Source organism: Haplochromis burtoni, unplaced genomic scaffold (assembly GCF_018398535.1).
Source record: "Haplochromis burtoni strain Fernald_Lab_line unplaced genomic scaffold, NCSU_Asbu1 Contig_250, whole genome shotgun sequence".
NCBI lineage: Eukaryota > Metazoa > Chordata > Actinopteri > Cichliformes > Cichlidae > Haplochromis > Haplochromis burtoni.
The window spans coordinates 104,258-125,117 of record NW_024582611.1 but is presented as its reverse complement, the minus strand read 5'-3'; the positions used below and the strand labels follow the sequence as shown (position 1 = coordinate 125,117).

General features: G+C 38.4%; 1 protein-coding gene across 1 annotated transcript in view; it reads right to left on the bottom strand.

Moving 5' to 3' along the window:
- LOC102300055 (phospholipid-transporting ATPase ID) overlaps positions 1 to 20,860 on the bottom strand; it is a 48,463-nt gene that overhangs the window by 20,709 nt on the left and 6,894 nt on the right. Inside the window, exons 2-5 of the mRNA XM_042227232.1 lie at positions 8,945 to 9,035; positions 7,417 to 7,475; positions 3,827 to 3,940; positions 2,668 to 2,766 (exon numbers count right to left, since the gene is read on the bottom strand). Coding sequence (XP_042083166.1) covers positions 2,668 to 2,766; positions 3,827 to 3,940; positions 7,417 to 7,475; positions 8,945 to 8,987 — 315 coding nt within the window. The 5' untranslated portion in view covers positions 8,988 to 9,035. The remainder of the gene's footprint in view (positions 1 to 2,667; positions 2,767 to 3,826; positions 3,941 to 7,416; positions 7,476 to 8,944; positions 9,036 to 20,860) is intronic.

Sequence of the window (20,860 nt, the reverse complement as noted above, 5' to 3'; positions counted from 1 at the left end):
AATGAAAATGAGTTGGCTATGAGAATGTGGCAGCATGCCTCTTAACTGGCACTAGAAGGCATGAGCACATCACTCCTGTCCTCGCTAACCTACACTGGCTTCCCGTCAAATATCACTTGATTTCAAAATCCTTCTGCTCACTTTTAAAATTCTAATTAACCTGGCCCCTAGCTACTTAACTGATCTCCTTGATCCGTACAACCCAAAGAGAGCACTAAGATCCTCCAGCCAACTGCTCCTAATGCAACCAAGGTCTCATTTAAAAACCAGAGGTGACCGTGCATTTGCCATCCCTGCCCCTAGACTCTGGAATAATCTCCCAGTCGAAATCCGTACTTCGGAATCAATTCAATCGTTTAAATCCCATTTAAAAACACACTTGTTTAACTACGTTTTTGAAACAAATTAGTTTGACTTTCATTTGGCCTGCACTACGCCATGTCAATGCAATTTAAAGTATAATTGTACTATTTGTTCTTTGTTCTGCCCGCGCTGCGGTTTCATTGTGAAGCACTTTGATGAACACTAGTCTTTTAAATGTGCTATGTATATAAACTTTGACTTGACTTTGACTTGAATAAACAGTAAAATGGTTACACTGAACAGTAAGCCATTAAAACAAAGTGAAATAGAGAAACAAACAAAGGCATTAGTAAGCAGAGATAGGAAAATTCATGATAATCCAGAGAAATGAGTAACGATACAGCAGTTAGTGAGCGGTGAGAATTAGCAAGTCGGAATAGGTTGAGTTTTCAAGCGTGCTTTAAAGGATTGAATGGAGTTAGAGGCACGAAGGGTAGCAGGCAGAGGTTTGGTGCTACAGAGGCAAAGGCACGATCACCCCTAGTCTGGGCTGGGCCAGAAGTAATTTAGCAGATGATCGTAAATAACGGCTGGCAGCATAGAGCCTGAGGAGGTCGGTGAGATAGTCAGGCGTAAGGTTGTTTAGGCATTTGAAAGTAAGCTGCAGAACTTTAAAATCAATACAAAATTTAATAGGCAGCCAATGTAAATCAGAGACCACTGGAGTAATGGAGGCAAACTTTCCAGTTCCGGTTAGGAGACGAGCCGCAGCATTCTGAACAAGCTGCAATCGTTGGAGGTGAGCGAGTTGGAGTCCAGAGTAGAGTTACAATAATCATATCTACTCTTCTCTCAGCTTCATTGGCAGCTCCCTCTCCTCACTTCTTTATGTTGCTGCCTTTATTCAACATGTTGTTGAATGTATGTCTTTTAGGCAACAGAAGTGCGTGGATAGAGTGGAGGCTACACAATAATGTTAAATTTACCAAATATTAGTTGCTCTAGTCTCACATCAGTACTATCTAATATCACACAGACTATGCACTAGAGAGATGGTAGATTATAGTGTGAAAAAGGTAATTTTCTGGTGGGACAGACAGCCACTACAGCAGTTTTAAAGGACAAGTTTTAAAAAAAATCAAGTGAAACACAGATAAATAAGTCGTAGACAATATGTGTATAATGACAATATGTCAGGTGTCCTCTTTTTGTTAATGATTGATGCAAAGTGTGAAGTGAAGTGAGGTGGGGTTCTCATTATTCAGTTTCTGAAGGAGATTCTAGTTAAAGTTTGACATGGGGGTGGGGGCAACGCATAATGAGTGACTAACAGTTAACATCAGATCCAAAATCCTATTATTAAAAAGACAGTTGCATAAAAGTTGTTACCTGAAGAGGCATTGAGCTTGAGATGGGCTGTTTGATGTTTATATAAATTGACTGAATAGAGAATCCCAATAGTGATGGTTGTATGGTCTTCTTGTGCTGTGCTCGCTTTTGGGTGTTGGGGTACGTGGGGGATGTGTTTGCATCTTCTGACATGCCTGTTTTGCATTTGGAAGCTTAAAAGTTAGAGTGCCAAATCTCATCACAGATACGGTAACTTTGCAGATTGCAGTCGACTGAATTCTGTTTTCTTACCCCTCTTAATTCAAGCTACTTGGCTGCTGTAGAACAAACAACTCTGGCAATATGCCGAGTGTCCAGGTCTATTTACTATTTTATAGAGGAGGCTGTAAAAATTTGTGAATGGAGTCCAATATGAGTGGATGCGTCAGTGAAGCTCACTCCTGTCTTATGACAGTGACAGTGAGGTGAGTTGCTGAGGATTTCGTAAGCTTTATTTTCGGTAAGTGTTGCGCTCAGCCTCTGCTAGCTGCTGTTAGACGGCTTTAGTGAAACTCTCTTTGAAATGGATCTAACATTGTTGGACTCATAGGGAAAGTGTGATTTTTAGGACGCTTCAGTCTAGCATTTGCTGCCAAAAGTTAGCTTATAACCAGCTGTTGTCTTTGTTTAGCCACTCGCTGTTAGCTGTCTGGAGAAGGGAGGGTCGCATGTCTAATCTACTGACAATAAGTAACTGTGACAGTTAGAAATGAATTAATTCTAAGTTTATGAGAAGGATAATAACAACTGATAACATATCTGTACTTGAGGTTTAGCAGGGTGCAGAATTTAAAATGTAAACTGAGAAATCTGTATTGCAAACTTAGCAGATTTGGATACAAACGTAACCTTTTTATTAGTTTCTAATTTTTCTAATAGTATAATAAAGGACATGAATTATTTTGGTTGTAGATGTTGGTTTTTTCATTGCTATCTAGCCTTAAAAAAGCAGAAGACATTTTCAAATGTGCTCACAATATCATCAGTTGCATCCTTGGCAGCGGTGACCGTCAGCACGAGGATCAGGGGGACGACAGTGGTGAACCAGGACAGCGAGGAAATCTGAGGAATCACCTGAAGAACACAAAACGCAGAGAAGAAAAACTTTATTTAAACTCAGGTTGGAATAAAGTAAAGAGCCATGGGCGTATGTTTACTTACATAATGAAAAGAAAGGTGTGTATAAAAAAAGATTGTGTGCATTATGCCCATTTTAAGCTTGAAAAGAGGATCTTACTTTGTCAACACAACTTTTTATTAAACAATATTATTGCTATTTTTTTTCTGTTTAATTATACATGTGTGTTGTGTTTGCCGAGTAGTGTTTGAGTTGCCAAAATCTGCTTCCCATTGAAATTTTGTTTCAGTAGGAAATCTAAATAAAGCTATTTTCTGTTTTGTGTACTTTGGTGGATTAGATGCACTTATTAAGAAAAAAACAGATGTTGGTTATTAATCAATTTAAACTGCAGTGTCTAAGTTCCTTTGTTATGGTACAGTGGTCACTTTAAACTCTGTCGTGCAACGTGACTGTTTAGCACATAATGAGGCAATTTCCTGTTTTTGGATTACTGCACACCCTTAAATATCACTGCAGTGCAAACCGTGGACAAGCTTTAAGATTCCTTTGATGTTTTAGGAAGTGATTCTGACAGTAAAAGCAAAACTGAACATATATCAAGTTACTGATTAAACATAAAGAAGTTGTTTCAGAGGTTAATTTTTTTGGTTTCTTGGACAAACTGGGAGAAGAGTTGGAGTCTAAGAACAAAATCCTTTTTCGGGAATAAGTCATTACATCACGTCTTTGTGTCATCTGTGGTTCTGTTGATTCGTGCGGCTGAGGATTGTTTCCTGTTTCTTTGCGTAATTATTCTGTTCCCCTTTGTTTGCATCACGCTGTCTCTGGGAGTTTGGTGTTATTCCCTCTTTCAGTTTTATTTTGGACGTCAGATCCTTATGTGGGTTTCTGCATTTTTAATTCCTTCTGTCTTTCTTTTCCTTCTTTAGTGAACAATTTAATTCATGTATCCTTCATTGTTTTCTTTGAGAAGTTAAAGATTAAAGTGTCATACACACTCCGTAATTAGTGTGTCAGGCACCTAACAGTGAGACAGGTTTGCTTAAAACTCACCTGGAGCACCAGCAGGAACAGGAAGTAAGCGTTAGCAATCCTCTGGAACTGCTCAAACAAGTTGAGAGGTAGGAAGGTGAAGAAGTTGTACTTGGAGGTTTTGATGGCATTTGTCTGTAAAAGACGGAAAGAAAAGGAGATGTGACGAAAATTTAAGAATAAAACTGACAGCAGAGTTACTTTTGAGAAATTCTGGAGTTTGTTGAATGAAAGTATTTGTGTCATTTTTTAAGGAAGCGCAAAGTGTTATTAAAGTTATTAATAGACCTAGGAAACAAAATTAGCTGTCCCTACTGTGAATTTGATGGTGAGCCTTCTGTTTAAATGAGGGTTGTAGTTGGAGAATGATGGGTGGAGGTGTCGGGTAACTCTGGACGAATGGTTAAACAGCCAGAGCGTTTTGTGAATCAGGTCAGTTTAGGTGGACTGATCTTGTAATTGCATCTTGGGCTTCCCCGTACTTGCTATGACATTTCTGCTGCATGGGCGCATGAGACTGAAAGTCTTCTGATGTGGGGGTCTACACAAAGTGCAAATGCAAGTGGTCAGTGTGGGATTTCCACAGAGTGATCTGTGTAGCCCGAGTGCTTGAAATGGCACAGAGGTACACAAAGAGATGAGCTTGATGGACAAATTAAATGAGATATGGCATGGTTTAAGCTTTTTCTGTGAGGAGTCACATCTTGGAAACTACTGGACAAATAAAGCCTTATATCTGAAGCATCCGGTCACTGTGTGAAGCTCTTACTCTGTGGACTGCACTTATATAAATCTATAAAACCTTAATGGCTTGCTTTATGGAAATTGGGCTCTAAGTATAAATGGTGATAAGACAGTCAAATGGTAGGTAATCACATTTAAGGCTTTTAAGAAATATTTGCCTGTGCTTTTGGTCATTTGGAAACTGAATGGCTAAAATTATGTTTGGGTCCAAAGGCAGGTAGCATAAAGGAGAGTGAGAGTACAGCTTGAATATTCCTGAAAAGATTCTCAGTAACACCAACTAATTTAATAATCAGAGCACTCTGTAATCAGCCTGAGAAAGTAATAAAGTTAGAAAGCACTTGTTCTGAGTGAGACCTTATATCCCTGATGCAGTTCTGTGTCTACTCTTCTCAATAAGACATTTTCCTGTGTTTTATTCAACAAACTAAAAAAATGAGCCAAGCCTCTCTGCCTTATTTCAACAAACTTCAGTGACACATCGTACCACGGTCGCGACACCAACAGAGAATGTTTGTCATGGATTATCCTGTTACTCTGGATCTTTACTGAAAAAGCAGCAAGTCCAGCAGCATCTGCAAACCAATGTGAAACATTATATTGACTTTAAGCACAGTCAGACTTTGTAATTATTGATTAAATTAGTGACTGAAGATTAGATTAACTCATTACCAAAGGGTAAGACTTGGAGCAAACAGCCACAAGCATTTCTATAAAGGTAAAACATATATGAGCATTCACTAATTTGGGTTGTCTTACTATTCAGTTCAGTTAAGGTTTATTTACATCAGGGGTCTCAAACGTTCGGCCCACGTCACCTACTTGCGGCCGTATATTGACGTGAAGAACTATAAAGCAATTTGGCCTTTGATGTTACATTTTTGTTAGAGAGGATGTGTTTGTTGCTGAGTGCAGCGTTAAAATAAGTTCTTTAAAAAGCAAAAAATGATTTATTAGGAAGGCAATATGAGCAGAGAGCAGAAACATGTTGAGGGATTGGTACTACTTGAACACTAAAGTGGCCTCATGTGAGATGACAGTGCCAGCAGAGGCCCCACAGCTTGAGTTTGAGACCCCTGATTTACATGGTGCCAAATCACAACAACAGTCACCTCAAGGTGGTTTATACTGTAAGGTAAAGTCCCTACAGTATTTAGAAGGAAACCTTAACAATCCAACGACCCCCTGTGAGCAAGGACTTTGTGACGGTGGGATAAAAAAAAAAAAAATCTCCCTTTTAACAGGAAGAAACCTCCAGCAGAACCAGGCTCAGGGAGGGGCGGGGCCATCTGCTGCTACTAGTTGGAGGGTGATGGGAAAGAGAAAAGAAAGAAAAGAACTTTCAGAAACAGGACAAAACACAGACTAAGGGAAAGAATGTAATTACATGTTTGCAGTGGTATATACAAACACATGGTGAATGGTTCACTGCTTAATGGTTTCCTACCATGTTTTTGTCTATGTGATTACAAGTCATCTGTGATTAAGTAGCAGCATACACACAGTAATTTACTTATCAGTAAAAGTGACGTGACTGAGGCTGAAAGCAGAGGTTCTACAGAAAAATAGATAAATAAATAAAATAGAAAAATGCTTTGCCTCACAAACGCTCGAGCTTCTATCACTGGTAAAAACAGATTCCTTAGCTGCTCAATGGTTATAAACTTTAGTGTATTAAACGATTCATTTTGCAACCTGTTTGTGGCATTAACCACTCTCAGCGTTGCTCAATTTATATTTTTTTGTAGATATTTTTAGGTCGTTGTAGGACAATGTCTCACTGATAATTACACTACATTTCCTAGGAGCATCTCTCAGATTAAGTAAAATTAACCCATTTAAAAATGTTGAGGTTAATCTGTTTGAACCAAAATACATACACAGGGTTAAATATCCTCAGAGAAGTCTTTGTCTACGGTTTAATCAGATCAGAATCTGTAATGAAACTCCTCCTTAAGTATCACAGGGTTTTTCTAATGGATGTTATGTGACTCTTCTGACGTCCCTACAGATATCTGAAAGAGTGAGAGGCATTTTGTCTGCACCAGGTGGATGTTATCAAGAAGCCCCACCGCCTCGCTGGACTGCAGCTCACGTGTCACGCTATCTCTGCATTTCTTCCCTAAGAACAACCACCCACACGCTTGAAAGTTTGTTTTGACTGTAAAATGTACAATTACCCAAACAGAGGAAATGACTGTTTATGTCTGTTTTCATTTATTTGCTAATGGCTGTGTCCTCTTTAAGCCGAATGTTAGCATACAGCTAACACACAGCTTAGCGCTAATAACATCTATTTCAATATCTAGTGCAACAGCCTTTTGAAAATTTAATTATTTACTAATTTTTTATTCTTTTTTTTTCAAGTAACAGCATCCTCCATAAAGAGGATTCTAAATTCTAAAAGAACACATTTTATATGATGTCTGCTTTGGATACATTTTAATGATTATGTTCACAAGACTAAAAGAACTTCTCCTTGTTCGCGTTTTGGTTTTTAAAGCGTAACATTTATTGATACACTGGTTTGGCCTTGACAGCAGCAACTCAGAGCAGAAAATGAAGGCATTTACTCAACAACAACCTCAGCTCTTTGGTTTTGGCTGACAGCCCGTATCTTGATAAAATCCAGACACATAAACACAGCCCCAAGGAGGTTTTTTTTTCCTGTTGTTAATATCGAGACTGACAGAAATTGTGTTTAACAGTGTTTTGTCTAAAAGATACGTGGGCGACAACATCTGTTGTTGATCTCCATCTCTATTTTAGTCACGTTTGTAGTGGACAATAGAATTTCACTTTGACGAACTGTGAGTGGAAAACTCACCAATAACACACACGCAGTGTATCCTCTGTTCAGCACTTACCGCATATTTAAAGGAGAGATTGTACTCGCGGTCGTTTGCTCTGATTTTCCTTTCCAGCTCTGCAAAAGAAAAGACAAAAATGAAAAAACAAAAAGCACGACCATAATTGATTTGTATCTAAATATTTTTTTTAACTGCGAGTAGATTTTTATCTTTTTCTGGCATGAAAAAATAAAAAACTGTGTAGAAACTATAAATGCTATAAATTTGTGAAACGCAAATAGCAGTGATTTTTTCCCCCCACTAGTATTTTGACTTGTCAACAATGCAATAGGGCCTTGTTTAATGATACACTGCTTTAGTGCCAAATTTAGAAATTCTTTCAAATCCAGTTATACAGTATAACTTGTTATAGAAAAACTAACTTTTATGCCCTCTTTTTTACCCCTGTTCCGTTTGTTATGATGAACGCCTGTAAAATTGGAGGCAGGTGCTTTGGAGTCTGACCTGAACCCCACTGGAACCTATTTTATGCTGAATTGGTGCTTTTGGTGGTGCAACACCAGTTCTGTCCTCATGCCATAATGGAACCAGTCCATATTTCAACAGGTTTGCAGCATTTTATAGCATCTCCTAATCTTTGCTAATTTAGGAGGGGAAAAAATAGCAAACTGAATCTGTGAGCTGCCTCCACCCAGTCTTCTGTTTGCTTGTCAATAACCCAGCTTCCTTTCAGTCTGCCCCGAAGCCAAGCTAATTGAATAAACAGTCTCGGGACCTGTTTATCTGCCTCAATGACTCAATTAGGGTTCACCAGAACGATCTGCTGTAAAGCAAGTTCGACATAGCTGGGCTATTTTTGAGTTTGCTGGCTCGAGTATGCAATAGTAGTTATCAATTTCTTAGTAAATCCAGGCTTTCTGCTTCAGGCTGTGGGCACACTAATGTGCAATATTAATGTCTATATTCCACATTTGTCCACACAGTCTACCACTTTGTGTCTTCCTTTTATATTTTATTTTCCCTTGCTGTAAGAGCTGTAACACCGAAATTTCTCATTCCTGGGATAATAAAGGTTTATTCTATTGTATTCTACTCTATGCCAAAGAAATTTTTTGTACTGAAAACATGTATAGAAATTTATTAGTGAAAATGCATTTTAAAGTGAAACCTTCAACCTAACTCCAGTATCATTTGTGAGACTGAAATCTCTGGCTTTTGGCTTAACGTACCTCACTAACCCGTTACTCTTGCTTCCCTGACACTAACAAAAACAATCCCAGGTCATCAGCTGAAGTTCTGGAGCTTTCACTTACTGCCAAGTTTTTCGCTGTTGATGAAATAAAGTTGCTGTTGAAATGTTGTCAAGCACTGTATATAAAACAACAATAATGTTTAGAACTCTAAATATTAGAATTATTTAAACGCCATTATAAAAACATTAAATCTGCAGGGGAAGTTCTTCCAAAGCTTTAGGCTGAGACTGTTTTTCATTTTATTTTTTCAGTAATGTCAGTAGTGAAAATACAGACGGTAAATATTATGGCGATCTGCTGATATTAATAAACTAAACCTGCTCAAACCTTACCCCTCTCTTTCTTCCTGACACAGTCCAGCCCAAAGAATGACATCTTCTTTTCCTCTTCTTCCTCCTCCTGCTATCTGCCCATCATACCGATCTGTTAAGATCAAGAGAAATCGTCATAATGTGGCTTAACAAAAGATACAAATGAGTCACTAATTATCTCCCTTACAGGGAAGTAAATTCACTCTCGAATATATTACTGCCTTTCTCCTGGAAACTAAGAGTTGAAACGTCAGTGCTGTTAAAGTAGGAATTGCTGCCAGCCGTCATTAGAGCATTTTCCCGTAATGTGCTCTATGAGGTAATCGTTCCTCAAAATGCCCTTTAAAAGGCATTTTGTTTCTTACCGGAAACAATTTTCAGGCCAGGGAGAAAAGGTTTAGACATCTAAATGGAAGGTGTGTTAGGAAATGGTTACGATATAGGGGAAAAAAACTGAAAAAACACAGCTCTTAGGCTATCTAATGAAGGAAAAGACGTCTTTTTTGTGCCAAAACCCCTTGCTCTAGGTCTACATCAGGCCTCTTCATACGTTTCCCATGCTGGACAGCTTGACTCAGGGGGACACTCCCCTCTTACGCCACAAATCCACTTCTTCTTTTCTCATTCAGGGCAGGAAGAGGGCAGAGCCAGGAGCAACATCTGGACGTGGTATCTGTCTCCGCCAAGTGAGGAACACCATGTGTAGCTGTTAATGCCAAATGCCGAACCTAACCACATGGATTATGTAAGAGGATACGCAAATCCCTTTAAACCAGTAACTTGTCAAAATGGATTTAGTGCAAAATAAATAGACAAATTTTATATGCAACAAGAATGATATGTCATTACTAAATCATAGAAATTTATGTAGATTTAAAAAGGGTTTGCTTCTACGACAAAAAGGTGTTTGTAATTCTGGTGGGAGCAGATGGCACAATTTTAAACTCACTGAAAGAAAATTATTATTAGGATTTAATATTATTTAAGAATTTGATCAACAGCAAATGCGTAAAACTCTAATGTTTCAATAAATTTAACATCCCAAATTGAATTGCAAACTTGTAAGAGAGACCCATGATTACAGAAGTCGAGATTATTACCTCTACCAAAGAGCTGAGGTTAGGGTTGGTCGGTTAGTTGGTTGGGTTAGGGTATGGGTAAAACACTGGAGATTTTTCAATAAATTTAACATCCCCAAACTAATTGCAAATTTATAAGAGAGAATCATGATTACAGAAGTCAAGATTATTACCTCTGCCAAAGAGGTGGGGTAAGGGTTGATTGGTTGGTTTGAACTAGAGCCTTGGCCCATCTCAGGAGTAATTAACTTTTAAAGTCGATCTTGATCTAGATTCTAGGTCAGGAACTCTAGATCCAGAACTAGATCCAGGAAGGTTTGGAAAACTTTTATTACCGTGGCAAGGTAATGAAAAATTTTCCATCAAATCCTTAGAAATAAATATTAAAGAAAAATAGTAACAAGAGCACAACATTTAAATGGAATAGTATCGCATTTTGTATATATTCATTTTGTTTTCTTTGTTCTTTTGAAACATGCTTAAAAAGTTTATAATGCAGTAAAAATACAGCATTTTGGGGTCAACTTGAAAGAAAAACAGATGTGAAATGCAAAAGTTAGAACTGTGAAATCTGTAATGTGATATTTAGAGTCCCGTTTTGCAAGTATCGTGTCCCAAATTTTGCCAATACAAACAAATGCAATAGAACTTTAAGTGTGGTTTTAAAGACAAAAGTTTGACCTTATTTGACTTTAAAGAGGCAGTCATAGGTCCAAAGTAGTGTGATATTTAGAACCTCCATTTATCATTTCCTGACATTCCCCGCTAACATTTTTTCTAAATATTGTTTGATGTGACATTTAAACTCTCAAAATGCTGAAACATTCTTAAAAAGACAGGATTTTAAACAAACAACTTGATGCAAGTTAAAAAATGTTATGTGGAAACATCTCATACAGTTGAAGGAACCATAATGTCAGTTACACAGGAAATTATGCAACTTCATTTCTATAAGCAGCAGTAGGAATCATAGAGACAGTCATGATGACTGTTATCAGCTATCTCACAGCCTTGCTTATGGCAGAGCTGGTGTTTGTCAAAAGCAAGGCGGCATTTGTCAGAAAGGTTTTGCTTTTTCCTCTCTTCTCAATGTGGGACTGCATTGCAGTGAGGATGTTGTGTTTTAATGCACTGAATAAGAAAAAAATCTGCTAATGTTAAAAAGCAAATATATAGCTTGTTGTGTAGTGTTGACGTGCGACAGCGACAAGACTGACACACCCACACATAAAATCCCCCAAACATTTAGCAGGTTCAAGAAATGTACAAGAACAGAGCATAAATGTGGTTATGAGAGAGAAGCAAGCGTGTGTCACAAAAGTAGTTGTGGTTTTTGAATCCCGCCTCTCAGCTTTGGTTGCCAAGGTGACGTCAGCATTGGAGCTATAAATATCAACCATATGAGTTTGTTGAAGAATGTGAGGAAAGTATGGAAATACATACAGAACACACAAACACACACACAAAGACACTAATACAGTCGGGGTTGGGCAATTTAACATAACGAAATACAGTGTTCACATGTTTTTATTTTCTTAGCTAACGTAACATAAAAACCATTTGTAAACTATTTATTCACCTCTCTTATTATCACAGGATTTTCTGTAGTGTTAACAATCACAAGATTGTGATTGTTGTTGCTAGTAACATTGTCTCAGTGTGACCCCTCTGACCAAAGTTCTTCACAAATGATGGTGTCAGGAAGTGACTGATGTGCAAAACTATCTTGATTTCAGTTTTGATCAGATAGCCGCCCATCAATGACTTCAGCAGCATGCATGCTGGGAAATATATGAAAAGTCAAAAAAAACAAACAAAAAAAACAAAAAACAAACAAACATCCACCGGATACTTATGCAATGCATTGTGAAACATACTTTCATCTCCAAGCATCGCACGCTGACGCTTTGTTTGAGACATCGCAACAAAAAGCATCAGACGTCCTTCGGCTTTGTTGATTCGTAGCATCGTGAGAAGCAATATTTGATGCTGTGAGCTAATGGTCTGTTTTAAGAAGCCAGGGCCTCCGTTTTCACACAGTTTTGGAGTTTTGTGTTCAGACTTTGTTTTAGGATACTTTTAATTTTGCTTTTGCTCGCTGGTTACAGTTACGTGCCTAAAGCGGCTCGGTGTTAGTGCAAAGCAGTCTGGGTTAATCTACTCCCCTTTATCAAGATTACCCTGCAGATTAATGTTGCACATTTTAATTGCGATGTCCTTAAAAATGTTCGTATGTGACAAGTCTCATGACCCTGAGGTGATATCGATAAAACAGAATTATTCAAATGAGAGTGGGGTAGAAAGACGAAATTAGACAATGAAACTATTTGGACGATCTTAAATCTGAATGTTTTCACATGAGGCTGTTTTTCCCACTCTACATTTGGATGGTCTCCTAGGCTGGTTAATTTGTCATCCATCTAAGACAAAAACATGGCTGATTTACTACTGGTAAATCCCTTTGCTCTCACTATGAAAATCTGGTCACTGCTGGGCTTCAGCGTCATTTAGCTGTCTCGAGTCTTGAGTCCCAGTGTCTGGCAAACTACCTCCATTAACTTGGACTGTAGCTCATGGTAATAGACCTTGTTCTGCTCTGTAGGTCCACTGCAACCCGGTGGATCACTCTAACCAGAACTTGATTCATTTTAGAAAGAGTAGTTGTGCCTCCTTCTACACACACAACCTTGCTACAACCACAAATGATATATCTAATTCTATGGAAAACATTGTGGTGCAGTACTCCAGCACCTAAATCTGAAAGGTCTGTTAATTCATACTTATTTAGATATTTGCAAAATAACAAGAAAACAGTGACATCCCACAGTCCGCCTAAACCAAGACATTCTTCTTTCTTTAGGCAGTCTGGGTCGGTTTAATCCAGGCTAAACTTGGTAGTTTATAGCAATGTGGTAATAATGCTCTGTAATGCAGTGGTACAGAGCAAGCTGTGGTTTTCATGGGAGATGTGAGGCACACCAAGGGTAGCAGACATTTATATTTTAGGTGATATTGATTAGTTTCGCTCACTGAATTCTATCTGTTATTCTAGCTTTAGGGATATCTTCAGTTTTGGAAATCATCCATGTAGCTTGTGACATATCTGGTTGTATCTTGTGGAAAACTCCACAAAGAGCAGTGAATCTCGGAATAGCAGCACAGGTGAATGGATCACAGCCTGTACACAAAGAACAAATGAATTATGTCACTTATTTATAAATAATTCTTTAACCCCACGGTGGACTGCTACGTTTGCCCAACTTCCAAATCCCACTTTAAACTCTGCTTATACTCTTCTTCTTCTTTTTTTTTAAAGAAGAATTTGATAGGAAATTTTATGGTGGAAATGGTGCACTGAAGTAAAAACTGGGTTTGACGCATTGCCCAACTAAAGTCAACAGAGCTTACTTGCTTTGTAATCAATGATAGATTACAAAACAACACTATCAGGACTCACTTTCACTGTGATAACAGACTAATTTTGTTTGATGGAACAAGTGAGGTTTCTAAGGAAACTTGTTATGTCATTATTTACACCAAAAAAAAATACCAGGAAGCCAGAGTTTCTCCACGTGTGCAGCTGTGAGAAACACAAACACTTATAATGTTCTCCCCTTAAATGTTCCAAAAGGTTGATTCTGCTCATCTGGATGTAATGTTTTCAGGGGGACAAACATTTTGTCACCCATCCAAGTGACTTCTTCAGTCTCAGCTGACTGCAGGTTTCCCCAACCTTAAAAAGTACATTTGCACAATAACTCAAACCAGCCTACTGAAGGAGCAATGTCTGTGAGGTCTGAGAAATGTTTCTCCCACTGAAAACGCTACATCCAGATGAACAACCTTTTGGGATTTACTTACTTGGATGATTGAGCATGCATCAAGACCCCTTAAATGCTGGAAAACAAACCCTCATTCATTCACTAAGTGACTCAGTTGAATAAAAAAAAAATCAGTCTATTCTGCAGACAAACACAGAAGTCATGTGGGTCGACAGCGAGACGCGTGTCCAGCCTGGTGAAAGTTTCATTTTATTCCTCTGCAGCCATCAGGACGACTTAGCAAGATTTCAAATGTCAAATGGCGTGGATTGTTCAAGTTTCTCTGATCCATGCAATTGGTTTTGGCAGACTGTGACTTTGCAAGTTTTACTGCTGCGTTGACACACCACAAAGACCAAACTGATTCCACTGAATAAGTTATGGATGGTCTGAGAGATTTACCAGCTGTTTTAGCTTAGAATGTTGCTAAGATCTGATCAATTACAACGTACAAGTACTGTTAACAAAATATAATTAAAGTTACTTGTACTCTGTAAACTGTTCATTTTTTTAAGGATATTAATGCAAATTTTCTTCATCTAGGCACTGCATGAGTCGCAAGATAAATATAAGGGTTTCTCCTACAACTATACAGACCTGTATTGAATTAGTGATAAGTTTAGAGTGAATTTTCTTGTGAATTATTTTTTATATTAACTTTTTCTGATCTTTAAAAGAGATCTGGCACCAATATGATGTTTCATAAACTTTTTTTGGAGTGACGCGTAATGTTTCTGTGTTATTGTGCAGCGATATCAGAAGCATATTCAAGAATTGCAAAGAGCTTCACTGGTATAAAAACAAATTTAAGTGCAGACATTGACAGTATCAGCACAGGAGAATGTGTTTGTATCGTGTTTTAATTTTCAGAGCAGACTTATCAGTATATCCTTATCCTGTGTTAGGTTATATGCAAAGAAACTTGTGCAGCCATCACTGCTGCACAAAAGTCGTTGCATTTAGTTTTGACTATGTCTTGTAAATTCTTAAAGAAAGGCCCAAAGGTTTTATATACACACCTCCTTTTTCCAGAGGAGCACAACATTTTCCTACGTTCACTTCTTATGCAATCACAGTTTCATGGAGATATTATAGTGGTTATAGTTTTGCAGAACATTTTTTAATGTAAGTTTGCAGATTTTCCATGTTTTTATGGATCCTGTGAAGCACCAGGCATCCACTTTTGTTATGTGTATTTTGTTTTATGACACATAAACAAAACAAAACATTGTTTTGCGTTTAGTTATGTAATTCAACCTGCAGGCTTATGAAACATGCTGGAGTTGTGTAATCTCTTACTGTAAATATCACATGTTCACTCACTGATAAATCATATCAAGCACGAGAAGAGTCTGATAATTGCTTTTTATACAGTACGGTGCAGATATGGAAGCCAATAGTTTCCTGGTTGCTGAAATTTCAGGTACACGGGGGCATGGATTGCGAAAAGCTTAGCTATGTAGGGAAATTCTTACAAAACTGAATAACACAAATCAAGAACAAATCTTTCAAATCCTTTAAATATTCATCTGTCAACAAAGCCAACCAAAGAGTCGAAAAGTCAAACATCCTTAAAAACTACATTTCACATTGGAGTGGATGAAGACTTCCTCCAGTTATGGTACTTGTGCTGTTTTAATCATTTTGAGACTCACGTTTGGCTTTAAAACCAAAGTGGAAAAGAGATAAGTGAGTCAAGGGGAGACTGAATATAAACATACTGTGGTTTAAATAAAACCACTTTCACAGATGAATGCACTACTGTTTGTTTTTTTAAATTATCTTCAACGTGCACACACACAGACACAAACACTCAAGAATCAATTACACTTAATCATCATTAGCATAACTGCTAGCTGCCTAATTTTAATTTACAATAAAACTTGTGCTAAACTTAATTTTATCCCAACCTTCATCAGATCTTCCTACTAAAATCGTCCAGCATAGATCATACATATATAACGCACAACAGATTTATGCATCTACAACACACAAACACACACATGCACACTTTCTCTGTGCAGTTCTCCTCTTTAAAGTGCAGCAAACACCATCATCATGCAAACAAAGGTGTGTAAGAGTATCCAAGTTGTCAGAGTCACCTGTGGCCGGTCAGAAGTCACACAAATGAAAGGCTGTCTTGTCCAATCGGTGATCTCTGGTTTCTGAGCTGAACAGAGCTCTATTATCAAAACTGACTGCTTGATTGCAGCTGAAAGAAAGACTCTTTTCCTCTGTGTGCATGAATCCAAATTACAGAAAAGCTCCCTTTGTATTTGTCCAGTCTGAAAAAGGATGGTTTTCTACTACTTAAGGCTAACAAAGCAATCAAATGACTAATTACAAAAGCGACTTGTGGATTAACAAAGGTGGTGTCTTAGTTTAAAACTTCAAAACATGTTTTTTAAAGGTTAGAGGAAACCAAAGAATTCCCAAGATAACATACGTCAGGCTTAAAATGCATTTCCGCTTCACTGAAGCGCTGTGGTTATAATATTTATGTCAAATTTATAAAGCTTCGGTAAAAGCTCTCCAACAAGCTATCAACATATCGCAAACATCAAATGTCAGTGCCATCCTGAAATAGACATCAACTCTGCACATGCAGATGAGAGCTGTTGCAAAACAGTTTCCATAAAAGAACCAATCAGACGATGACCTGCAGTAACAGATAAGCCAATGCGCACAGCTGCTGTTTTTTCAGAGCCCTAAGCATGTTCCCTCTCTGTGTGTTTTGTCTAATGGCAAACAGAGCTTTGGATAAATGGGCCCTGTTTTCACTGTGGAGAAAAGGTGTGTGTAGAGAAGAAGGAAACATTTACAAAAGTTTCAGCAGTGGAAAACTCTTAATGGCTATTAAATGTTATCACAAGTTTAAGAGCTTCTCAGTCAAAGATTAAAGGAATATAATTGTTTGTCAGGTGTTTTCTGTGTCTCACAGTAACGCACAAGGTAGACTTTGGTAGCAGTGCGTCACACAACACAAAGAGCTACAGCGTCTCTAAAACAGAGACATTAAAGATTAAATGAAGAACGTTGGACTATTTTACGCTTTGTTCGACTCATTTACATCCAAACTCTTCTTAGCTTTATATACTAGTGTATCTATGTGGTTGAGACGTTTGCCTAATAAGAAGAGGATCCCAGCATCTGGTGTACAAATCGGAAAAAACAAAAGTGTGGAGTTATGCTATGAAGACCCCATGTGTATGAAGAAGATGTTGAAAGTAGCTGTTAGATTTATACACCAATAAGAAAAGAGTGTGCTTTTGGTTCAAATGCATCTCATTGCAAGAGTAACACTGACTGATGAAAAATGATGCGTTGGAAGTGACAGAGCCTTCTCATGAATATTATAATCCAGTGACACTTTGCCACACCAGTAGTTTGACAACACTGCATTATCTGACACACAATGATGTGTGAGATGCCTGAGCCTTCCTACATCAGCTCCTCTGAACAAATCAAACTTAGTTTAGTTAGTTCCCATAGAAAGCATCGTGTAACTCTTCCTCTAATCGCTGCATGGTAGTGGTTTCATTTTAACACAGTAAAAAAAGTGAAACAAAAAACCCAACAGACTTTTGATGAGACTGGAGTTCAGCTCTTGTTCTTGGTTATGTTTTGCTTTCACTCACTGTTTTACTCTAGTGACTTCCTACCTGATTATGTTTAGGGATGGGAAAAGCTCACAGATCAAAAGATGAAACAAACAATGCTTAAAGCATACCTACACATCATAGGAGCAGGATGCACAAAAAAACTTTTGGATTGTTTTCTGGGGGAAGACTAGTTTGCTTCCTACACTGGACGGATTCAGACTTAGTAAAGACACAAAATGAGTCTGTTGGTTTCTCATAACTGATGTGATTGTTTTGGGTGTTTGCGGTTATTTTTTTCCCCACCTATGTTTTTTTATCAGTCATCTCTCTGACGTTGTTTTTGATTCTTGTCTTCTTAGGTTTTACTGCTTTTTGTCTCTTTGTGGTTATTTAAACCTTTGAAATGACAGCAGAGATAATGGTGAATTATCTTTGCAGTCATTTCCCACCTACTATATTTGTAGTAGGTGTCATCGTGTTCAGTTTGCATATCGTTTTACTCTGAGCTCTGTGACGTTGTGACTTATAATCTCAGAATGATTAACAGAAAAACTGAAATTTGTCTTTGGTGATCCTGGTTTTCAGGGGTCAGCATTCCCAAACCTCCACCCTAGGTTTTCTCCTGTGTCTCTATCAGCAAGTACTTGTGTTATCTGTCTTTTTGCTAATAATAGCTGCCCTACAGTCTGAATGTTTCAGTACACTTCAGCCTTTTGAGGTAAGTAGAGCTGCAACATATAATTGAGTCAAAAATTAGCCAATCACCTAAAACTATTTTGGGGATTAGGAAATTATGTCTGTCTTCTTCTGTTTAGCTTTCATTGTATTCATTCATTTATTCAGTGGGTATATTGGTTGGTAGGTAACTTCAATAGATAGGCATTTTCACGCCATGGTAATACTCTGGCATTAACTCGGCCTCCATTAACATCATGAGGAATCTCAGAGACATTTTTGAAAAGGACATGTCCTTCAGTGTGCATATTAAACAAATATTCATTCCATTTGTGCAATATCGCTGAAATTAGAAGCATCCTGCCTCAAAGTGATGCTGAAAAACTAGTTCATGCATTTATTACTATTATCAGGATGTCCTAAAAACTCCTGAAAAGCCTTTAGTTAATTCAAAATACTGCAGTGAGAGTACTGACAGAGACAAGAAAGAGACAGCATATTTCTCCCACACAGACTTATCTTCATTGGTTTCCTGTTAAATTCTGAATCAAATTTAATTTTATTGAATAAGCAGAAGCCATCTTATCTTAAAGACCTCCTAGTACCATATCACCCCAATAGAGCACTTCGCTCTCAGACTGCTGGTTTACTAGTGATTCCTGGAGTATTTAAAAGTAGAATGGGAGGCAGAGCCTCAGGCTCCTCTGTTTTCATTTGGAGACAGACACAGACGCTACTTTTACGATTAGGCTTAAAACTTTCCTTTTTGGCGACCCTGAATCCTCCCTTAGTTACACTACAATAGGTCTCTTCTTCACTAACCTTTTTATGTGTTTATCCACCACTCTGCATTTAATCATTATTTATTGTTCATCTCTGGCTCTCTTCCACAGTGTGTCTTCGTACTGTCTTTCTCCCCTCACCCCAACCAATCACAGCAAATGGCCGCCCCTCCCTGAGTCTGATTCTGCCGGCTCAAGAGTTGGGAGGTTGCCTTGTAATCAGAAGGTTGTCGGTTCGAGCCCCGGCTTGGACAGTCTCGGTCGTTGTGTCCTTGGCCAAGACCCTTCACCCGTTGCCTACTGGTGGTGGTCAGAGGGCCCGGTGGCGCCAGTGTCCGGCAGCCTCGCCTCTGTCAGTGCGCCCCAGGGTGGCTGTGGCTACAATGTAGCTTGCCATTACTAGTCCTTAGGGACCAGTAAAGCACTATACAAATACATTTTTCCTTTCCAGCGTTGCCAAAGAGCTTGCTCAAGAGCTTTCTTAATTTTTTTGTATTATTGCCAGGTCTTTTCCTTACTATATAAAGCACCTTGAGGCAACTGTTGTTGTGATTTGGCACTATACAAACAAAATTTTATTGAATTGAAGTAAAGCGCTTTACCAAAGCAGAACTATACAGTGTCAACTACGCTGTGCAGTCCCATGAAAAACTAAGTACACCCTTACTACTTCTACAGGGCATTAAGAGGGGAAGTAGCAGCCAGGTGCTGTTAATAAAATGCACTTGATTAACTGATCATCAGCCAGTGCGCACACTTCTATAACAGCCATGTTGGAGAAAGCCAAACACAGGATATAAACAAAAACCCACACTGCAAAGCACGGTGGTGCAGGGGTGTTAATGTGTACTTGTTCTGTAGCCACAGGACCAGTTATTTGACGCAACTGTGAACTTCTCTGCACACCAAAGTATTCTAAAGTCAAATGTGAGATGTGATTTATATTTTTAGGAATTCGACCTTCTCTCTGTTTTCTTATTCTGTTCTTATGGCTAGAAGGAAAGGCTCCATGGTATTATGTTTTGTCTTTATAAAACCCTCTGTGTTAAGATTTACTCATCTGTACAAGTTGTCATTTGCGTGGAATGTTCTGAGTGCATTCTGTGGCCATGGTTGGTAGATAACTTTGTTATTCTTTGTCAAATACCAGTAGTGCTGCTGTACTCTGTATTGTTATTTGACCCCATTGCAAAGGTAAATTATAACCTTACAAAGACAAGCCAACTGGTTTCAGCAGATGCCGCCCACCCTGAGCCTGGTTCTGCCGAAGGTTTCTTCCTGTTAAAAGGGACTTTTTCCTTCCCGCTGTTACCAAAGTGCTTGGTCATGGGGGGTCATATGATTGTTGGGTTTTTCCTCTGTATATATTGTAGCGTCTACCTTACAATATAAAGCGCCTTGAGGCGACTGTTGTTGTGATTTGGTGCTGTATAAATAAAATGAATTTCTCTAGATAGACATATCAGATTTTAAACAGCAAAATCTTTTCCAAAATTATGTTATGCAACAGGGCAACGATCTCACCCCGGCAAATCTACAACGGAATGACTGAAAATGAAAGGAATCAGGGTGTTGCAATGGCCTACTAACAAGCCAGACCTCAGACCTCGAAAAGCTGTGGGATGTCAAGAGAACCCTCAATGAACTGAAAGAAAGAAGAGTGTGGCAAATTTCCTCCGCACAAATAAGAGCCTCATAAAGTCAGACAGAAAACAATTAAAGTTATGGGTGCCAGTGGTGGTGTATTTAAGGGTTGAAAAGTTAAGGAAGCAATGTATAAATCCAGCCTGATGTTAGGCTACACACGAATGATCTTACCCTAGGGTGAAGAATAGTGCTTATTAATTTAGCCCACTACAAGTAAGAGAAGCTGTTGGGGGGGTATATTTCAGATTTCTGTCCCGAAAACTGTTGCAGTAACTCAACAATTGCTGGAAGTAGTGCGATCTTGTAAAATGCCCTCAACAGCAGAAGATGA